The sequence below is a fragment of the Lithohypha guttulata genome (genome assembly GCF_036872675.1).
Source record: "Lithohypha guttulata strain CCFEE 5908 chromosome Unknown scaffold_3, whole genome shotgun sequence".
Lineage (NCBI taxonomy): Eukaryota > Fungi > Ascomycota > Eurotiomycetes > Chaetothyriales > Trichomeriaceae > Lithohypha > Lithohypha guttulata.
Genome location: NW_027042752.1, coordinates 3,572,026 through 3,590,624, shown reverse-complemented (window position 1 = coordinate 3,590,624; position 18,599 = coordinate 3,572,026). Strand labels below are relative to the sequence as shown.

The 18,599-nt window shown below is 49.6% G+C and overlaps 7 protein-coding genes across 7 annotated transcripts; 5 read left to right on the top strand and 2 right to left on the bottom strand.

Annotated features, from left to right (window-relative positions):
• Positions 1 to 164: 164 nt before the first annotated feature.
• On the top strand, positions 165 to 3,170 carry LTR64_005098 (uncharacterized protein; the record flags this gene model as incomplete). The annotated part of the gene is made up of 1 exon (XM_064899440.1): positions 165 to 3,170. One exon carries the CDS (start codon positions 165 to 167, stop codon positions 3,168 to 3,170), a length of 3,006 nt encoding a protein of 1,001 aa, XP_064755397.1.
• A 732-nt stretch (positions 3,171 to 3,902) lies between these two features.
• On the top strand, positions 3,903 to 4,517 carry LTR64_005097 (uncharacterized protein; the record flags this gene model as incomplete). The annotated part of the gene is made up of 1 exon (XM_064899439.1): positions 3,903 to 4,517. One exon carries the CDS (start codon positions 3,903 to 3,905, stop codon positions 4,515 to 4,517), a length of 615 nt encoding a protein of 204 aa, XP_064755396.1.
• A 640-nt stretch (positions 4,518 to 5,157) lies between these two features.
• Positions 5,158 to 6,334, bottom strand: UFD1 (ubiquitin fusion degradation protein; the record flags this gene model as incomplete). Its single annotated transcript, XM_064899438.1, has 2 exons — positions 5,158 to 5,991; positions 6,044 to 6,334. The coding sequence occupies 2 exons, from the start codon at positions 6,332 to 6,334 to the stop codon at positions 5,158 to 5,160; spliced, it is 1,125 nt and encodes a 374-aa protein (XP_064755395.1).
• A 2,071-nt stretch (positions 6,335 to 8,405) lies between these two features.
• On the top strand, positions 8,406 to 9,682 carry LTR64_005095 (uncharacterized protein; the record flags this gene model as incomplete). The annotated part of the gene is made up of 3 exons (XM_064899437.1): positions 8,406 to 8,742; positions 8,840 to 9,450; positions 9,518 to 9,682. The coding sequence occupies 3 exons, from the start codon at positions 8,406 to 8,408 to the stop codon at positions 9,680 to 9,682; spliced, it is 1,113 nt and encodes a 370-aa protein (XP_064755394.1).
• Positions 9,683 to 10,544: 862 nt separating this feature from the next.
• LTR64_005094 (uncharacterized protein) lies at positions 10,545 to 11,927 on the top strand (the record flags this gene model as incomplete). The annotated part of the gene is made up of 1 exon (XM_064899436.1): positions 10,545 to 11,927. One exon carries the CDS (start codon positions 10,545 to 10,547, stop codon positions 11,925 to 11,927), a length of 1,383 nt encoding a protein of 460 aa, XP_064755393.1.
• Positions 11,928 to 12,032: 105 nt separating this feature from the next.
• TAD3 (tRNA-specific adenosine deaminase subunit tad3) lies at positions 12,033 to 13,350 on the bottom strand (the record flags this gene model as incomplete). The annotated part of the gene is made up of 3 exons (XM_064899435.1): positions 12,033 to 13,122; positions 13,171 to 13,222; positions 13,272 to 13,350. 3 exons carry the CDS (start codon positions 13,348 to 13,350, stop codon positions 12,033 to 12,035), a joined length of 1,221 nt encoding a protein of 406 aa, XP_064755392.1.
• Positions 13,351 to 14,153: 803 nt separating this feature from the next.
• On the top strand, positions 14,154 to 18,308 carry RAD9 (radiation sensitive protein rad9; the record flags this gene model as incomplete). Its single annotated transcript, XM_064899434.1, has 1 exon — positions 14,154 to 18,308. The coding sequence occupies one exon, from the start codon at positions 14,154 to 14,156 to the stop codon at positions 18,306 to 18,308; it is 4,155 nt and encodes a 1,384-aa protein (XP_064755391.1).
• Positions 18,309 to 18,599: the final 291 nt, after the last annotated feature.

The window sequence follows — 18,599 nt, the reverse complement described above, 5'->3', positions numbered from 1 at the left end:
TCACTAAGCCTAAAGTGTCTTCATCAACTTCCCCTCCGTAATTTACTCACGTGCTAAGCAGTATGGTGTTGACATTGGCAGTTTCGTAGTCCATCTGACACTACATCATCTTGATGTCGATGACCTCTTAGTCCTGCTGGTGACCCAGTCGAGATACCTCCACCATGCGTCTTTTGAAACGCGAGAAATCTGGCTGGCTCACAGGCACCTATACCTTCAGCCTTACGAAGTTTGATCCCCCGAATATTCCATCGGAGTATGCCATTTTTTCGCACAGATGGGGCCCAGGCGAAGTCACATACAAGGACATTGAGGACGGCACTGCCAAGACTAAAGCTGGCTACAAAAAGCTCGACTTCTGTGGGGAGCAAGCCACACGTGATGGTTTACTATACTTCTGGATAGACACTTGTTGCATCGATAAGGCAAACAGTACCGAACTTCAAGAAGCCATCAACTCGATGTTTAAGTGGTACCAAAACACGAGAAAATGCTACGTGTACTTACCAGACGTATCAATAGATGATTGCGCCAGTGGTATAGCCATCCAAGACATGTGGGGACCAGTATTTCAGAAAAGCGAATGGTTCACGCGAGGTTGGACGCTCCAAGAGCTGATTGCTCCCGCCGTGGTTGAGTTTTTCTCCGTGGAGGGTAAGAAGCTGGGTGACAAGAAGTCACTCGAAGGACAGATTCATCAGATCACCGGGATTCCAGTCGACGCTCTTCGAGGAAAGCCTCCCCCGCAGTTTGACGAGAAGGAGCGACTGTCATGGACCGTAAGGCGCGAAACGACCATCGAAGAAGACACTGTGTACTGCCTCCTGGGCGTTTTCAACATCCACATGCCCCTCATCTACGGTGAAGGACGGCAAAAAGCGTTGGCGCGGCTCCAGAGAGAGATTCGAATATCGGCTGACCCTGGATTATTCGTCGCAACCGATGCTCCATGGATCGTACCGTTTGAGAGGAATTCACGCTTTACTGGACGCGAGACGCAGCTCGCCGAACTGGAAGGAAAACTTTTCGCCAAGGACCACACCTCGAAGATTGCCATCACAGGACTCGGTGGGGTAGGAAAGACGCAGCTAGTGCTCGAACTTCTCTACCGAACCAAAGAGAGGTATAAAGGTTGCTCGATTATATGGATACCAGCAACGACGATAGAAAGCTTGCATCAGGGATACCTCACTGTTGCACAGCAGCTGGACATCCCCGAGTGTGAAGACGAAAAGGCCGACGTCAAGAAACTTGTACAGGATCACCTAAGCAAGGAGGATGTCGGTCCATGGCTGCTTGTGTTTGACAATGCCGATGACATCGATATGTGGATGGTAGCTACCCGGACACGAGAGCACGAAGATATAGAGGTGTCGGTTCGGAAATCCTCAGGAGGATCCCGCCGTTTGATCGACTATCTCCCTAGAAATAAGCGCGGATGCATCATCTTCACGACACGTAATCGGAAAGCGGCAGTTAAGTTAGCGCAACCGAACATCATCACAGTGCCCGAAATGAAGGAGAAGGCGGCGAGAGAGCTACTTCAAAAGTGTTTAGCCAGTCCTGCCCTCGTCGACAATCTACAGGATGTAACAGCACTATTAGCAGAGCTCACTTACCTACCACTAGCAATCACTCAAGCGGCAGCTTATATTACCGAGAACGGGATTACACTATCCGATTATCTACTACTCCTTGGAGAGAAGGAGGAAGAGACTATAGACCTCCTCAGCGAGGACTTTGAGGATTACGGAAGATATCGAGACGTGAAGAATCCTGTGGCCACAACATGGCTGATCTCATTCGAGCAGATCCGGCGGTCCGATCCTCTAGCGGCTGAGTACCTGTCATTCATCGCATGTGTCAACCCCAGAGACGTACCGCAGTCTCTCCTTCCGCCAGGACCGTCGCGAAAGAAGGAGATCGAGGCCATTGGCACGCTCGCTGCATATTCTTTCATCAGTAGGCGACCTGTGGAGTCTTCACTTGATCTTCATCGGCTGGTGCACTTGGCAACAAGAAACTGGCTCCGAAAGGAGGAGATGCTCGTTCAGTGGACACAGAAAACCATTATCCATCTGGAGGGAGTGTTTCCAGACGATAACCACAACAACAGGAGCGTCTGGAGAACATACCTACCACATGCGCGCCAAGTGATAGCATCTGATCTTGTCAGTGAAGATGGGGAGCAAAGGATGGCGCTTATGTGGAAATGCGGACAGTGTCTCTACAGCGATGGAAGATGGGACGAAGCCGAGGCGTTGTTCACTCAAATTCTAGCGAGGCAAACGAAGACGCTTGATGCAGAGAGCCCGTCCACGTTGAACAGCATAGACTGGCTAGCGTTGACGTACCGGAATCAAGGCCGGTGGAAGGAGGCCGAGAAACTACAGGTACAGGTGCTAGAGAATCGTAAGACGAAGCTAGGAGCGGACCATCTAGACACGTTAACTAGTATGAACAATCTTGCCTCGACGTATAGGGGTCAAGGCCGGTGGAAGGAGGCCGAGCAGCTAGACGTACAAGTGATGAAGATAAGTAAGACGAAGCTAGGAGCGGACTATCCCTTTACGCTAATCAGTATGGACAATCTTGCCTTAACGTATATGAATCAAGGCCGTTGGGAGGAGGCCGAACAACTAGAGGTACAAGTGATGAAGATAAGTAAGACGAAGCTAGGAGCGGACCATCTAGACACGTTAACTAGTATGAACAATCTTGCCTCGACGTATAGGAATCAAGGCCGTTGGGAGGAGGCCGAACAACTAGAGGTACAGGTAGTAAAGAGTCGTAAGACGAAGCTAGGAGCGGACCATCCAGATACGCTGACCACTATGGCTAACCTAGCCTCGACATACTGGAATCAAGGCCGTTGGGAGGAGGCTGAACAACTTCAGGTGCAAGTGATTGAGACTCTTAAGACGAAGCTAGGAGCGGACCATCCAGATACGCTGACCAGTATGAACAACCTTGCTTTTACGTGGAAAGGCCTAGGTCGAGATACAGAAGCGATAGAGCTGATGAGAGACTGTGTCAAGCGTCAGACTTATATCCGAGGCGCTACGCATCCTCAGTCTCTATCGTCTACAGTGACGTTGACTAAGTGGGAAGCTGAGCGCTTAGATATAAGTATGGACGTGGATACGGTAGCATCTACTACCAATACTTGAATCTCGAATCTTGAATCAAGGCTGAGTCTGTTTGCTTTCTGACATATAAGTCGCTGTCAAGCTGGGTCCTACCACTGACCTCAGAGAGGACGGATATCATGGGCTTGGAAATTATCACCGCAGAAGACTACCTGAGTGGGCTTGGTCAATTATCGAACAGTTGGCGTGGCTGTTTGGTACAGACATACCGCTGACTCTTAGATTCAATTGAATCTTTTATTTCCGATATTCCCATGTCGAAAAGTGGGGGCGAGACATGGCGGTCAGCACGAGCACTGGAGTTGCTAGGAGCGCCAGGAATGAATCGTTAAGGATTTCTGCCTATCCAATCACTTCTCTTGGTATAACACTGCTCGAAAGCTTTGCGACATGCCACACGTTACATGAGAAACGAATGCCCTCGGATCGGTATCGGCTGCCCAAAACCACCACCTGTGCCTAGTCCAACATCCTCTTTGTGTCTTTCAATCTTGGTCTTTGTGTCACTGAAACTCTCACCTCTCATGTGCCGCCCTCATGCGGTTGTACTTGGGCAGCACAATGCATTCTGGGACAAGCACACCATTGCCAACCGACAATGCACAAAGACACTATTCACTGATCGTGATGAAGAGATTGATATATTTATATAGTCCCGCATTCAGCATGATCGAAGTCCCTGTATACAGAAGCAAAGAGCAGACAATAACAGACAAGAACAAAACATCATCAGCAAAACCTAGACTGCCTAACATGTCAGCATTATCAGACCTTTACGGTGGATCTCCCGCTCATCTGGGCGACCTAAACAAGCAATACAGCCATCAACCCTATCGACCTCCTGACGCAGAGGCCAAGCCAAAGGCCAAATTAGTCAAGAGCCATGATCTCTCCATCCAAGCACAACTTCCACTCACGGACAAGGACCTCGATATTCTTGTTGGACGAGGCCATATACTACCGAAGACTGCGGCACAGATACGAGCTGCTCGACTCCACAAGGCATTCAACCAAAACAAAGACGTGCCAGCATCAAGTACGAGTACGAAGAGGTTTTTCGACGCCAGTATAGAGGAAACGGTGAGCTTCTTTGAACCAACACCTGTGGCGACGGTGCCGCAGGTGTCGAAGCCAGTGCAGAGAGGTCCAAACCTGAAACGGCCGGCTAACTTCAAGTTCAAGGTAAACCCTGACCCGGAGAGGAGCAAGAAACAGCGAATAATGGCGGCAGCCGACCTATCACAGTCGCATTTAAAGGCTCAGCCACAGGCCCCGCCGAAGAAAATAGGTAAGGGCCCTCCTCTCCGCGTACAAACCACGGATCTGCCAGATCAGAAAGAACTACGGAAGTGTTTAAGAATGCGCTGACCTGTCTGCAGAATCGCATTACCCTAAGTCGAATCTCTTGGTGCTACCTGGAGTAGCCAAATCAATCAACGAAATAAGAAACCTACCGCTGACACATTCTTCTCACATATTCATTTCTGTTCTTGCTTTACTTACCCATAGCTAACCCACGCATGGTATGAAACCGCATGATGTTGTGATACAAGCCGACTCTTTTGAGTGACAGAATGTAGAATACCTGGACATGTCCAATAACAATTTCACAGATCCTGCACAGAGTCATGACTTGGGGCACTGTACCCAGAGATTTGCACCAACATATCTGAGGTAAGCTGCAGTAGATGCAAGGCAATTCTTCTTGTATGAAACAGGGGAACAGAAGAAGTGAGGGAGCATGAAATATGCATGGAGGCTAGAAGCGAAGATTTGGTAGGGGGTTCAAAATACTGAGCCTTTCTGAGGTTCGTTGGGATTGTGGTAGGAGACTGTTGATGCAGTACAAAGGCATTGCTACGTACGACGCGGTCATAGTCTAGGAAACGAGCAGCGATTTCGAAAGCATGGACAGCTGATAAAATTGGTTGTTGGAGGCTGAGACTTGAGCCTCACGAGTGCAGAACAATTGGTTCAAGAATTAAGTAGTTATCGCTCAGCTGCATCCCTACTTCTTCGTGTCTTTCTTCAGCCCTTTCAATGTTTGACCCTGTCCTTGGAACTTGGGCTTCACCTCATCGCCAGCCACAGGCTCACCATTCTCGTCCTTTTTCCGCACCGGCTTTATTTCATAGCCAAAGAACAGCTTGTTGGGTGGTAATCGTAATGGCTGTGGTGCATTTGCATAGCGTCTATTCGCACTCAGACTTTCATTTGTCACAATCCCTGCTGTAGCCACTGGTGGCGGAGTATTCGTACTCTGGCCAGCTACTGGTGTGGACGACTTCAGTGGTGTAGAAGAACTGCTGCCCTTGCCCTTACCAGGTTTTAGCTTATTCCCTACCCCAAGGAAGTGCTGCGACACGGCTTTTGCGCCTGCTTCGGGTATAGTCGAGTTCGGTGCTATCGAGGCATAATTTATGTTCTGTGCCATTGTGCCCTGGGCATACGGATGTACCGCTCCTCCGTGAGGTACGCCTGCAGCTGTTCTTGGTGTGCTTGTTCCACTTCTATTGACTGGATCCGGCGGCTTGTAGCCTAGTGGTGTTGCAAAGTCCACCTCTAGGTCTGTTTCCATGGTGACAATCGCATGCTGGTTGTTGTCGGGCTTGATTTCGAGAACTTTGATATCGTAGACTTCATCATTGTAGTGAAACTGGAATATATCGTCTTTGGTCAGGCAGGAAAAATTTCGGAAAGCATTCTCGAGGACGGCGCGAGGATCTGAGATGTCGAGGAAGGAGGGCGATTGAGGTTGTAATTTGATGAATTTTCCTGGTGGAAGATCGGTTGACTTGATCTGAAGGAGATCACCAGGTTCAAGGTCTAGAGTTCGCATTAACTGCAAACCGCGTCAGCAACATTCTTCTTCCCCTGTCAACCCTCAGACTTACCCATTGTGGTAGATATACTCTTCCTTCCTCAGCAACGAATTCCAGCACACCAGCATGTCCTACTTTATCTGCCTGGCCATTCGTCAACTCGAACAGCATAGGATATGTAATATGTAATCTTGTGAGTTTTTCCAGAGCACTAGGCGGCAGAAATAGTTTTCCTCCATAGTTGGCATGGGTTCGATCTGGACCTGCCATCATGACGACTGGATAGCATCTGTAGTATTCGTCGAATCTTCTCATGCTTTGACCGACTGGTGGACGGCGCATGCCCATTGAGCCGAAGCCCATGTCTGAGTAGAAGGACATATCGCCAACGCTACCGGACCTGTTGAGTCAAAAAGTTCGAGCCAGAAGGTCGTAGACAGTGTGCTAAAGATAGATTGGAAAGGTCCTTGGGCAGAGCGTGGTGAGAACGCTGCTTGTTCAAAGCTTTTTGGGTTCGGAATGTGCGACCTTGCAGTGCTGTCAGTAGCAGCGAGTAGACAAATGATCAAGAAGGCAGCAATGCCAGGTTGATAATTGTTTGTAGGATGACACAACTTATGGCAACAAAACATAGAGTGAGGCCGATGTGAGCAGGTTGCACTTTCCGCCTCGACCTCCAGGCCACAAATTTAGTGACGTACCACGGCGAAACGTGCAAGCACGCGTCCTGTAGCGCGCTTTTTAGCGTGTTTTCTCGAGTCCCGAGATCACTTACTTAGAGTAAAGTAGTATCGCAGTGAAGATCGTTCTTTACTGCTTACAAAACACGAACAAACCTTTACGTTTCATGTAGAGAGCTATTCACCATCGCTTTCGAGTATCGAACATCTACTATGTGCAACCTGTGATATCTATATATATAGACGAAGTCAACCGTGTTGACCAGTGTACCAATTTCTGAGATCTTGATCTCAATCCTCGTTCTCAGCGTGAGGAATCTTGGTGGACTCACGGCTGCATCAAACGCCTGCCATTCGTTTCGGTATCTACGTAACTTCATCGAGCAGAGGCCACTTACCACCGGACATTCCAGTCATAACCACGGGGCGCCTTGATTGAGCCATGATACAAGGTAGGCACAGTCAAATAGCAAGTCGTCCACCAGCTCGTCATGTTGAACAGTCCCATGAACGATAGTGGTAAGTCTGGCTGTCTTCTGGCCGTGACTTAAATCAGCCGCTACCAGACAGAAACCCAAAGGTGCACATTTGTTGAAAGTCTTCGAGAAATCTTGTTGCGCAAGCTTGCCTGCGAAGGCATAGTCGTGTTGGAGTTTGCGAGGATATGTCGTTGCCGACTGTGTAGGCTCCGGTGTAAGAGAGCGCGTCATCGACTAAGACGTTTTTCGCGTCGCGACCTATAACAATACACTGGTTGGACGCAGTCAGGTGTCTCAATGGTAGAGAGGAATGGTACGGCTATTGTTTCGCTCCTTGCAGTCAGCTTGATTTTCCTGTGCAGTTTCTAGGGTCTCGATGTCCGCGCTGTGGTCTGGAAGACATATTGAGCACATGGATGGGCACGGCGCCAATGAATTTCGTGCTTTCTTTGTGTATCAACCTCTTCCTTTCACTGTGTTCGTCAGTTCGAACATATGTATGTTGAGTCCTGTGCTTGGCATAATTCAAGCCGATACATTGCATGAATGGTACGCCCTGGACTGTTGATAATTCCAACAGATTCTTGACAGTCACTACTTCATCAGTGACACTGGTAGGGGTAGTTGCGAGCTTTGAATGGAAATAGCTATGAACCGTGCTCTCCTTACAATACTAGAGAGCAAATGGTCGTTGCCTCGTTATTCGCGCAGCCGCCTCCGATAGGCGAAGGGTAGAGTGCGGAGAGGACGATCGGACAAATCCGGAGTGCGGAGAGAAACACTACTTGAGACGCGGAGATATGGTTTCATCGGTTCACTCCATCCCCAATATATTTCAATCTGGAGATATATCCCACAGCAGTGTTGGGGACAGGAGTAAGATGATCGACGTATTCAACGTGTCAAGCCCTCGAGACGAAGTGCAGTAGTTCGCCTTCGACCGTCGTTTCACGTTATTCGAACGAGAGCCAAGAATACGCCAAGGAAAGCAGCGATGTTGCATGATCTCAATACGGCTAATCAGCACAGTGCTGCTAAATGGCTGGATCGTTTGGGAGTTACTTTGACCAGGCTACCATTTGTCCTGGGCTTTGTCGTCGTGAGCTTGTCAGTCGATGATCAATAGTCAATCTCTGATTATGCTTGCAGCTGTCAATCTGGCTCTTACAACCTCTTTTCTCTCCGTTACGAAGATTCCCTGGTCCATTTTGTGCACAAATATCAACCCTCTGGCTGGCGAGACAATGCCGCCTCACACAAAGGTCCCGCGCCGTCATGGCACAACATCGCAAGCACGGCGACTTTGTTAGGGTCGGACCGAATCACATCTCCATCAATAACCCTGAAGCAGCATTGGAAATCTACGGCCACAAGTCAGGTTTTCTCAAGAGCGATTTTTACGATGCATTTGTGCAGGTGAAGCCTGTAGTGTTCAATACGCGCGATACAGAAGTTCATCAGAGGAAGAGGAAATACATGAACCCTGCATTTTCAGCTCGTGCACTCTCGGCGTTCGAACCGTATATGGACATTGAGCTGCTGAGTTGGAAGAGGCGCCTTCTGGACATGACTGCTGCTCAGGACTTCGCAGATATAGATTTTTCGGTATGGAGTGAGTCGTCCTGGCCTCTTCGTTTTGCCTTAATTTGCCGAGCCTTTTACTGATTAGCCGTAACAATTAGCAAATTATCTTGCATTTGATATTATAGGTAGTTTCGCATTTGGCAAGTCTTTTGGATTTAGCGAAAAGGGGCACGACCCATATGACTTGATCAAGACCATCGACACTCGTGGCGAAGTCCTCACTGCACTCGGTGCACTCCCATCCTGGATTCGGCCATGGATGAGGTACAACTATTTCGACAGTTTTTGGAGCAAGGGACTTCGAGCAACTACGAACCTAGAAAAGATAGGTCGTGAGGCGTTTGCAGAGCGAAAGTCGAATGAGCAGCCACGGAAAGACTTCCTCAGTTACCTATTTTCGGCCAAGGACAATGTTCCTGAGACAGAAATGGTGGCCGAATCGATCAGCTTTATTGTCGGAGGAAGTGATACGACGAGTAGCACAATCACAAACTTTGTTGATATCGTTTCGCGCGATAAGGTCTTGCAAAAGCGACTTGTTGAGGAAATCGACACGTTCTACCCTGGGGAAGTAGACGACAACTGGATACCTTCAAACGAGGTTGTCAGCCGAATGACATTCCTGAATGAATTGCTGCGCGAAGTCATGCGAGTGCGCCCAACAAGTGCGACAGGACTGGAGAGAGTGACTCCTGCAGGCGGCAAGACCATTGCAGGGCAGTATTTACCTGAAGGAGTAAGTCTACTGGCATCAGCACTTCATTCCACGTGTAATGTGCTAACCCATCATTTTCTGGTGGCAGACAATTGTCAGCGTACCGACCTGCGGTCTCCTGACTGACGAACGGATCTTTGAAGATGCGCATGAGATCAGAACGCAGCGCTGGCAAGAGAACGACTCAAACAAGCTGCTGGATTATTTCTTGCCATTTTCCGTCGGTCCACGTGCATGCATTGGCAGAAAGTAAGTGTAGCCTTCAGCTTTCCCAATCCGCGTACTCCCGAACGAGCTGTGCGCTGACAAATCCTGTACAGTTTCGCCTGGATGGAGATATTGAAAGCTGTAGTAGTCGTGTTCAAGCTTCTCCATGTCGAAAGACTCACAATAACTGACACTGTTATACGTGAAGGTTTCTTTAACAAAGCTGCTGAATGCAGGGCAACGATCAGGCGAAGAATGTTCTGAGAGTGTTGTAGGGACAGGAACTAGGTGCTTCGATTTACCTCAGCGTGTGCTTCAAGAATATATTCATCAATTCTCCTGGACCCTACCTCTTACCTTGTCATCACGATGCATGGTGTTGTAAAGCAAAGGAGCTTTCGTCCACTTCTGGCCATTGTGTAGTTGGAGACTGGTTTGCTCGCGCATGGCAAACTGGAGACATGGAACTGTAGTATCAGAGATTTGAAAAGGGTTTCTTCCGAACTGTGTTTGGCTCGAAAGTGTATCAGCGGCTTGGCTTTGACGAGCACGTATGGCTACGACGCGTGCCAGCGACTCAGCGAGACAAGATCCACGAATTGACCTGACGGAGTTGATAGACAAAGGTGAAGATGTGAAAGCAAGCTGTCTAGTAGAATCAGATGAGGCAGGCCAACAAATGTGTAGCAGATGATCGTTGTATAGACAAACGCGTTGCGCGTCAGAGTGCATGTCTTCGATAACTTTATTCGTGCAAAGACGGTAGACTTGTGTTCACTATTTCAGGCTTCCACAAGCTCAGCGATGTGCACTGAAGCTGCAAACAGTGGTGGAGAAACGACTTCCAACACCACCTCGATGTAGTGTTCTCTATAGGTCTCGCACCAAACTTCCATTCTCCTCCTACGATGCAATCTGCAAAGCGCTCAGCCGAAGACTTCGCGCGAGTCCACCACGAAGCCTTCGATACAGACCACCCCTCCAAGAAACCTTGCTTCGACGTGCGCAACCCTTCCGCGCTCGCCCCCGATGAACTAGAAGACGATGCCGTCCTAGACGCAGATGTCATCGGCGCACGAGGCCAACAAGTCAAGCGCGGTGCAGTCAACGTAGACGGGTACGACTCCGACAGCGACAATGAGAACTTCGATGCTAGAGCTGCTGCCAAAGCCAAGGCACAGAAGGATGCAGATCGGAAGACAAAAGAGGAGGAGCAGGATGATATGTTTGCCGAGCTGGAGGAGGAGTTCAACAAGGATGGGGACGACAGTGAAGGAGACACCGAACGCAAAGGAGGAGGGAAGAGGAAGTCGGTAAAGTTCTTGGACGAGGATCAGATTGAGGGACAGGTCAAGAATTCTAAAAGTGGTGGACATGTTAGTGCTGATTTCTCTCTGAATGGAAGTGCGAGGAAACATGGGAAGGGCAAGGATATTGACCAGGAACAAGAGAGCAGCTCAGACTCGGAAGTCGACGACGTGATGAGAGCAGATGCTGGTGACCTTGATGAAGAGCTGGGTGCAGGTGGGAAGAAGAAACATGCACCGAAACTGGATGCTTTCAACATGAGGGAAGAGAATGAAGAGGGCAAATTCGACGAACAAGGCAATTATGTAAGAAAAGCAGTCGACCCGGATGCCAAGCATGATATCTGGCTTGAAGGTATCAGCAAGAAGGAGATGAAGAAGGCTCAGGATGCACATGAAAAGCGAGAGAAGGAGCGTCGGCAGAAGACCATTGAAGATGATGCTAAGAGTGATGAAGACGTCTTGAGAAATCTACTGCCACTGTTACAGCCTTCGGAGACGATACTTGAGGCGCTGGCAAGGTTGAACAGAGGTCACAAGAAGAAGCCAAAATGGCAGAACAAGTCGAAGAAGAAAAGCACAAATGGTGAGGCAGATGCAGCAGTGGACGAGACTGATAACAAGGACGAGGAGAGGACTAAAACCATTGATTCTATCACGGAAGCTGCTGACCTTTTGCTGTCTCGAGGTCAACCAGAGATTTACGATGCTGAAAGAGAAATGCTCATAAGGCAATACCAGCGGTTGACTGGTGAGATTTGGAAAGACCCTGACACCGAACCACCTGAGAACCAGCAACAGGATCTGGTGACTGACTCTGCCTATTGGCAATATCGCTGGTCTGATGCTCGAGATGGAGGCGACAGCCACGGTCCATATGATACAAATACCATGAAGGCTTGGTCGGATGCTGGCTATTTTGGCGACGGAGTGGAATTCCGGAAGGTGGGCGAGGACTGGACTCGTATTCCTGATTTCGTATGATTTGTTGAACACCGAGTAAGAGGATGAGTATGGGTGCTTCGGTATGATCTGAGTGATATGGATAGTGACCTGGTAGGGGTCATATGTTGTCTGAGTACACGCCTTCTATGCGTGGAACATATCTTTCAGGACAGAATCGCGATCGTCTCCGTGCCGGTACCGGAAGGTCAAAACGCGCCAGTTGAGTTCTCGTCGCCAAAAGAGACCGTATCCAAGAAGTGATTGATGGGTGCGAGCGCATAGGGCTCCGCTGTTGGTCATTCGCTTCAGCAGCACGCATGATCGAAATCTCGAATGAACCATAGCCATGCCACAACAGACACACGGCTCATGAGTAAGGTAGATGTCCAGACCACTGCACAGGTAGCCTTCTCCTCGTTCTCCGACATGTCTTGGTGGGTAGCCGACAAACTTGGCATCAGCATCTTCCCCGAACATGGAAGCATCGAGGTAGTATTGTTCGATGGCACTAACAGCTTGACCTGGGACTCCTTCTGAGCATGTTGCTGCGAACTTCTGGTGCGAGCCTGCTGCAAGTCTCCTTCGCAATTCTTTGTTGGCTACCATCGAGATAACACGCATCAGAGCGTGGTACTCCGGCCGACCACCTGAATCGTCGTCAGGGTTTGGCCTTCCGTGAGGATAGTATCTGGCATCACCTGCAGCAGCAACAACCTGGTTGGTGGCAGGATCGACGACGACGGCGCCAATCGCCAGCCCACGACCACTAGTCGAAGCTTCTTCTGCTAGTATTTGTGCCAGCATGACATACTTGTCTGACTCGTAAGTGTCCAGCTCAGCTTTGGTCTTTCGAAGAAGATGTAGAGGAGGAGCATCTTGCAGAAGTTGAGCAGCAGGATTGTAAATGCATGGCCAGAATCTCTCGGACCATTCCTTGGCTTGGCTTTCGTTGAGAGGAGCGTGTAGAGGGACAGGGATGGGAAAGCAACGTGGAACGTGATCATATTGAGCCAACGCAAGATCCTGGTCCATGATGTCTTTAATTGCTTTCATGATTGCACCAGCCAGGTCCTGGGTGGCAACTTGGATGAGAAAGATGGTAGGTTTGTCTGGTTGTGTAACGACGACGCGTCTTTCCAACAGATCGCGTGGTAAGTGAGGGAGATGAATCAGTCGTCGAAGGTGATGAAGTTGGGGCTGTTTAGGAGCCTCAGCAAGGACAGGTTTGACAATGCTGGGTTGAGTGAGTAGACTATCGCTGAATATGCCATGATGAACTCACCCAAGTACTCGAGAAGCAAATTTGGCAGGGATCTCAAACACCAGAGCCTCGACTAGGGTTTCGTCAGTGAAGCCGCTTTTCCATTGTTCAACAACACTTACCATACTGGTCATTGGCTCTAGTCTCATGCAAGGTCTTCAATGCTTCGAGACGCTCAGGACGTTCGGAGTGATCATCCATGGTCGCTTTTTGAGATGGCGATGAGCATTGCCGTTCAGAAGATGGAGTAAGAATTCGAGCAGGAGAAGGAAGGCGACCAAGGAGCCATGCAGGAAGGTGCGACTTGAAGAAGTTGAGGAAGGTGAGGTGCACCTTCCTCGCAAATGTGAACAACATGGTGACTTATGGACTTCACTCTTCTTTCACCCTATGAGTCGGAAGTGATTCTTCTTGCTGTTTTACACCATCAAACAATTCTACACGTTTATACCATCCCCTGTTTGTGGTCTATGCATTTGCTTATTGTCCTTATCGTCTTCATTTGCCTGTTCATGGTGCATCAAACGTCCGACGCATACAATAGAGTTTGTCCTGCATACGCGGCCGTCCAAGCAAAATACATTCGACGGTACTTGAATGTGTTTCGTACGCGTGATAGCCTACCCCAAGTCAGAATGTTGTTATTTTATTCACTGCTGAAATAGTCGATTTTGGAATTCCTAAAGCCTGCGCAAGAGCTGCTTGTCGGATGTGGCCACGGCTCAAATAGTTCCTAACAGGCTGGCAATCGCGGACTGACACCGTCCACGAAATTGATACAATGTATCACTCCGTGTCTGGTCCTTGCATACAAAGCAGTGAACATTCAAACTTTTCCCGCAAGAGTGGAACGACCTCTTATCTTATCACTTCCACTAGCGTGATCTCGCGAATCAGTAGCGCGTAAAGTGGCACGAGTGGTTACACAAAAACGGCAGGAGCAATGTGCTTCGACTCTGGAAAGATCGCTCAAAGTTGACCAGAACTGCAGGCGATGGGCAAGCATGCTCCTTGAAGATGCGAGTATAGATTTAAACCGCCTGCAGTCGCAGTTGTTACGCGACAGTAATCCAGCTCGTATCGCAGACCCCAGCCAGCCTGCACTAATAACGCAATCCCGCCATCATCTAGCCAAGTCGGTCGACTTCATTCAGTCTGCCGCGTCTGACTCGATCGCGAAAACGAATCATGAAGAATTTGGACCTACGCGACCCAGTCAAGCTCGACTTGCAGTCAGCTTCGGCACCACATCGAATAATGGCACTGAAGATGGCCAGCCAGGAGACGAAACGCGTCACCCTTTCGCCCACTTGAACCATGACAGTAGTTCTCTGGCATGTCTGCCAAGCACTGTACCAGAAACTCTCGAACAGCCGATTGGGGACCACGAATCTAAGACGGATACTATACCCATGGATTACGAGGTCCCAGAAACCGCATCCGACATTCGAAACACGCAAGGCAGCGATGACGGAACGCAGGAGATTTCGGATACAGGAGTGCAGGAATACCAAAAAAGTATTAGAGAGACTGCCTTTGAGCGACATCGCGAGCTTGTTGAGGAGCAGGAAGAGTTGCAGCGAATACAGCGTCAGAAGCAGAAGGAGGCTGAAGAGCTTGGTGAAGAACTACAAGAGTTGCAAGACATACAGAGTCGTGAAAAGCCACGAGTGCTTGACGAGGACTCAGAAGAGCTTCCAGACACTTGTCCAGAAGAAGAGTTGGACGTGCTCGATCTTGCCTCTAGTATGGTCGTGCCAGGCCCCAAGGATGGCTCTCTATCACCAAGTCAATCGCAAGCACCCCTAACCCAATTTCCGGAGTCACAGCGCTTTAAGACTCCAGCAACTGCTGGCAAAAAGAGAGATCATGCAAGCGACGTTGCTGAACCACCGCCTACCGAATCGAAGAATCCTTTCGGACGCAATGCACAGAGAAGTGCTCCTGTTATTGGCCTCAGCCAGCTCTTCGCCAACACTCAAGCTATATCTTCACCACTGACGCCTGTCCCCACGTCTGCTCTGCCTTCTGACAGACCTTCTCCTGGTCTAGAACTCGGCCGCCGTTTTCACGATACAACCTCGTCCCCAATGCAACTCCTGTCGGAGGTCAAAAGAGCTAAAAGCGAGCCGCAGTCAATCTACATAACAATGAGTCAATCTCAAGATCGTCGCGAAGCTGCGGCTGCTGCTAGGAGAGCAGCCGAAGTTGGTGACGCTCAGGAAAGTGACGATTCTGATATGGAGCCAGATAGCATGATGCGCCGTCACATTGCAACTCGGATGAGGGAGAGGAACGCATTACAGGCACTGGGAGCTGCTGACAGAGCACTGTCTAGCCCTGTTCAACGAAGACAAGAATTTGGGAGACCGTCCATGCATCAGTCGAGTTCCCGAAGCCTCTCTAGCAGCCCACCTCGGCTTAATGTACCTAAGGACAGGAACGATTTGCACCAAGCCGATGAAGGGCCAGAGACAGAGCTTGATGTGTCGCCGGAGTTCGGTGATGAGGGTGACAATGGGGCTGGAGTAGCATCCCAACCGCCACAACTTTGGACTGTACGCCGAGCCTTGCATCCTACTTTCATTCCTGACACAACCAAGAGACTGGGCAAAGACCTAGATGCATTCTCTAACACACAACCAAGTCCTACAGCGCGCCAAACTCGAGGTAGAAAGCCAATGGAAGCACCTGATGTGGATAGCTCTGCCTCTGTTCGAATCAAGAACTCGCAACGATCTCGGCCGTCAACTCAAGACGTGTCCAAGAAATTGACGGTGAAAAGTTCTGGTGAATCTGTCGATGTGGTACCTGCCTCACCCGAAGATCAGCTTGTAGCTACCCAACCATCGGATCCAGCACGGCTGCAGGATTTAGTGTCCGAGGCAACTGCTCACAACGACGTAATAATCAGGGATTTGAACCAGGATGAGGTTATCCACGCTCGAGTCCTTGCTTTCAACAGCTCCCACGAAGATCCAGCACTATTACCCGAGTCTACGGTGTTGCGACAGCACGATATGGGACAACAAGATAGTCACTATTCGACTGCTCACACCAAACAACCACCAGCAAGTCAGAGAGAGGCAGAGAGCAGTCAGCCGATACAGACAGGGCAGCGAAAACGAAAGAGGATGGACGAGATATCCCAAGATGACGCTATGCCGCCTCCTACGCAGAACAGCAATTTTGATTTCATGGCCTTGGATCAGGACGCGGAAGTTGCCCAAGCTGTTGCTCCGTCTCCTGACGAAGAACCTGTGCCATCACGGAAACGACTTCGGTACACGGAACCAGGAAGCACGCCGCAACAGTCTCCCAGTTACACAAGATCTTCAGGTATAGGTACAAATGCTGAGAAGGAGTCGCCGGAACATTACACTAGGAATAGGGATGCTAATTTTGAGGTCTTCGACCTTCCAGCACTCACACCGGAAGCGCCTCCGCCAGTGGTCAAGTCCAATACTCCAGTGAAGAGAAGTATCCGAAAGTCTACCTGGGATATAGGCGAGTCTCCAAAGTCTCATTTTGTGTCCAAACCACCACAATCGCACACTCAACCTGATCGAGATGTGCCCCAACACAAGGAGGTCCAACGAGCACGGGGCAAGGTCTCCAAGAAGCAGCGGAAGACTCCTTTAACAATGCCACACATGCACGACACAAGCTCTGTGCTGCAATCGACAGAGGCGACATCAACTATTCAGTCAACTCGTCAACCTAGTGCGCCAGCTGCACAGGAATATATAGACCGGGTACTGGCTCCTCAGATGGTATTTGCCTACTATTTTGGAGCCACGAGGAGCTATTATCCAGCACAATGCCTGGGAACATCGGCAGATTCGCAAACTTACAAGATCCAGTGGCCCGGCTATGACCCCGAAGACATGCCTAAACATAAAATCTGCTCACTGGATTTGAGGATTGGCGACGAGGTGAAAGTTGACCTTGAGCAATTTCCGCGAGGGGCATGTATAGTTCGCGCATTCTGTACAAGGGATGCGACGAGGCAGAACAATGCGATCACCGATATCTACGGCCATACTCATGTTGTGGTCGAGCCCAAGGACTCGAAGGTAAAAGTGCCGAAAAGGTTTAAAAAGGATGAGGGAATTTCGATTGGTAATGTCTACATCGGACTTGCGACCTGGAACCGAATGCTCAAACGGACTTTCGCATACCAACGAGCAACCACCACAACCACTTACGTCGCTCCAGAAGTATCTACGCCACCAATCCGAGCCTCAACGCCTGCAACGCCCTCCTCACGTGGCCGAAAATCAGTCAAATTCGAGGTGACCGAGGACATCTCAGCACCTTATAAAGACGGCATATTCTCAGGGATGGCCTTTGCGCTTTCCTACTCGGACGACGACTCCAGCCGCCAACACATCACGTCCTTGATACATGAGAATGGAGGTACAATCTTACAAGGGTCCTTCCGTGATCTAGTCGATGAAGGACTGAAACTCAAGCTTCGCTTTCATTCCTGCGGATTTACTGCTCTGCTCACGGATCGACATTCGCGAAGGCAAAAGTACATGGAGGCATTAGCGTTTGGCTTGCCCTGTCTTAGTGGCAAATGGGTAGAAGCATCAATCAAGAACGGCCAACTGGCAGACTGGCAAGATTATCTGTTGCCAGCAGGAGAGAGCGTGGAACTTGATGGAGCAGTCAAATCCCGACAACTCCAATCTAGAGCCTATGAGCAATTTCAGCTCCACGAAGTACTGGCAACAAGGAGGAAGTTCTTCGAAGCGTGTACCGTCGTCTTCGTCACGGGAAAAGGCAAGATCGATGAAACGAGAGCAAGCTACCTACTCTTTGTGCAGATCCTGGGCGCGGACAACGTGGTGAAGGTGGCAGACTTGACTGCAGCTAAGGAGAAGTTGCTAGCATTAGGTGACGAACCAGGGGGAGAAATGCCTACGATATGGCTAATGGTTGCCGACAGAGAAAGGGAAGCTGCCAGGAACCTTGCCAAGAGTCTCAGAGTGCCTAAGTCCACGAACAATGATGCTTCAAGCAATAGGAGGAGAGGCACAGGTGACGTGCAAGAGCCAGCCACCGCACACTCACGGATACATGTCGCGGACAAAGAGTTCGTGATACAAAGTCTGATTATGGGCCGATTGTCGAGTAGAGAAACCTATGAATAGTCATTCTGGTTTCCAGCAAACGAGATACTGGTCAAAGGATATAGTATGTTCGAACATGTCAGCTTAGCGACGAAGCAAATATTGCCCAACCTTGGCTGTTCTGCGTCTCTTGTTGCTTCGATGTACGGACTGACTGTCGAGTACTTTGCATAGACATGTGACCAAGCACGAGACAACAGCAGATGCTGTCAGACTCTGTAGCAAGCAGATATAGAAATGGTCGATTTGTACCAAGCCATATCGAAAGTCTAGCCTTTGTCCCACCCAGTAATGCTCTGCCGTAGTCAGATC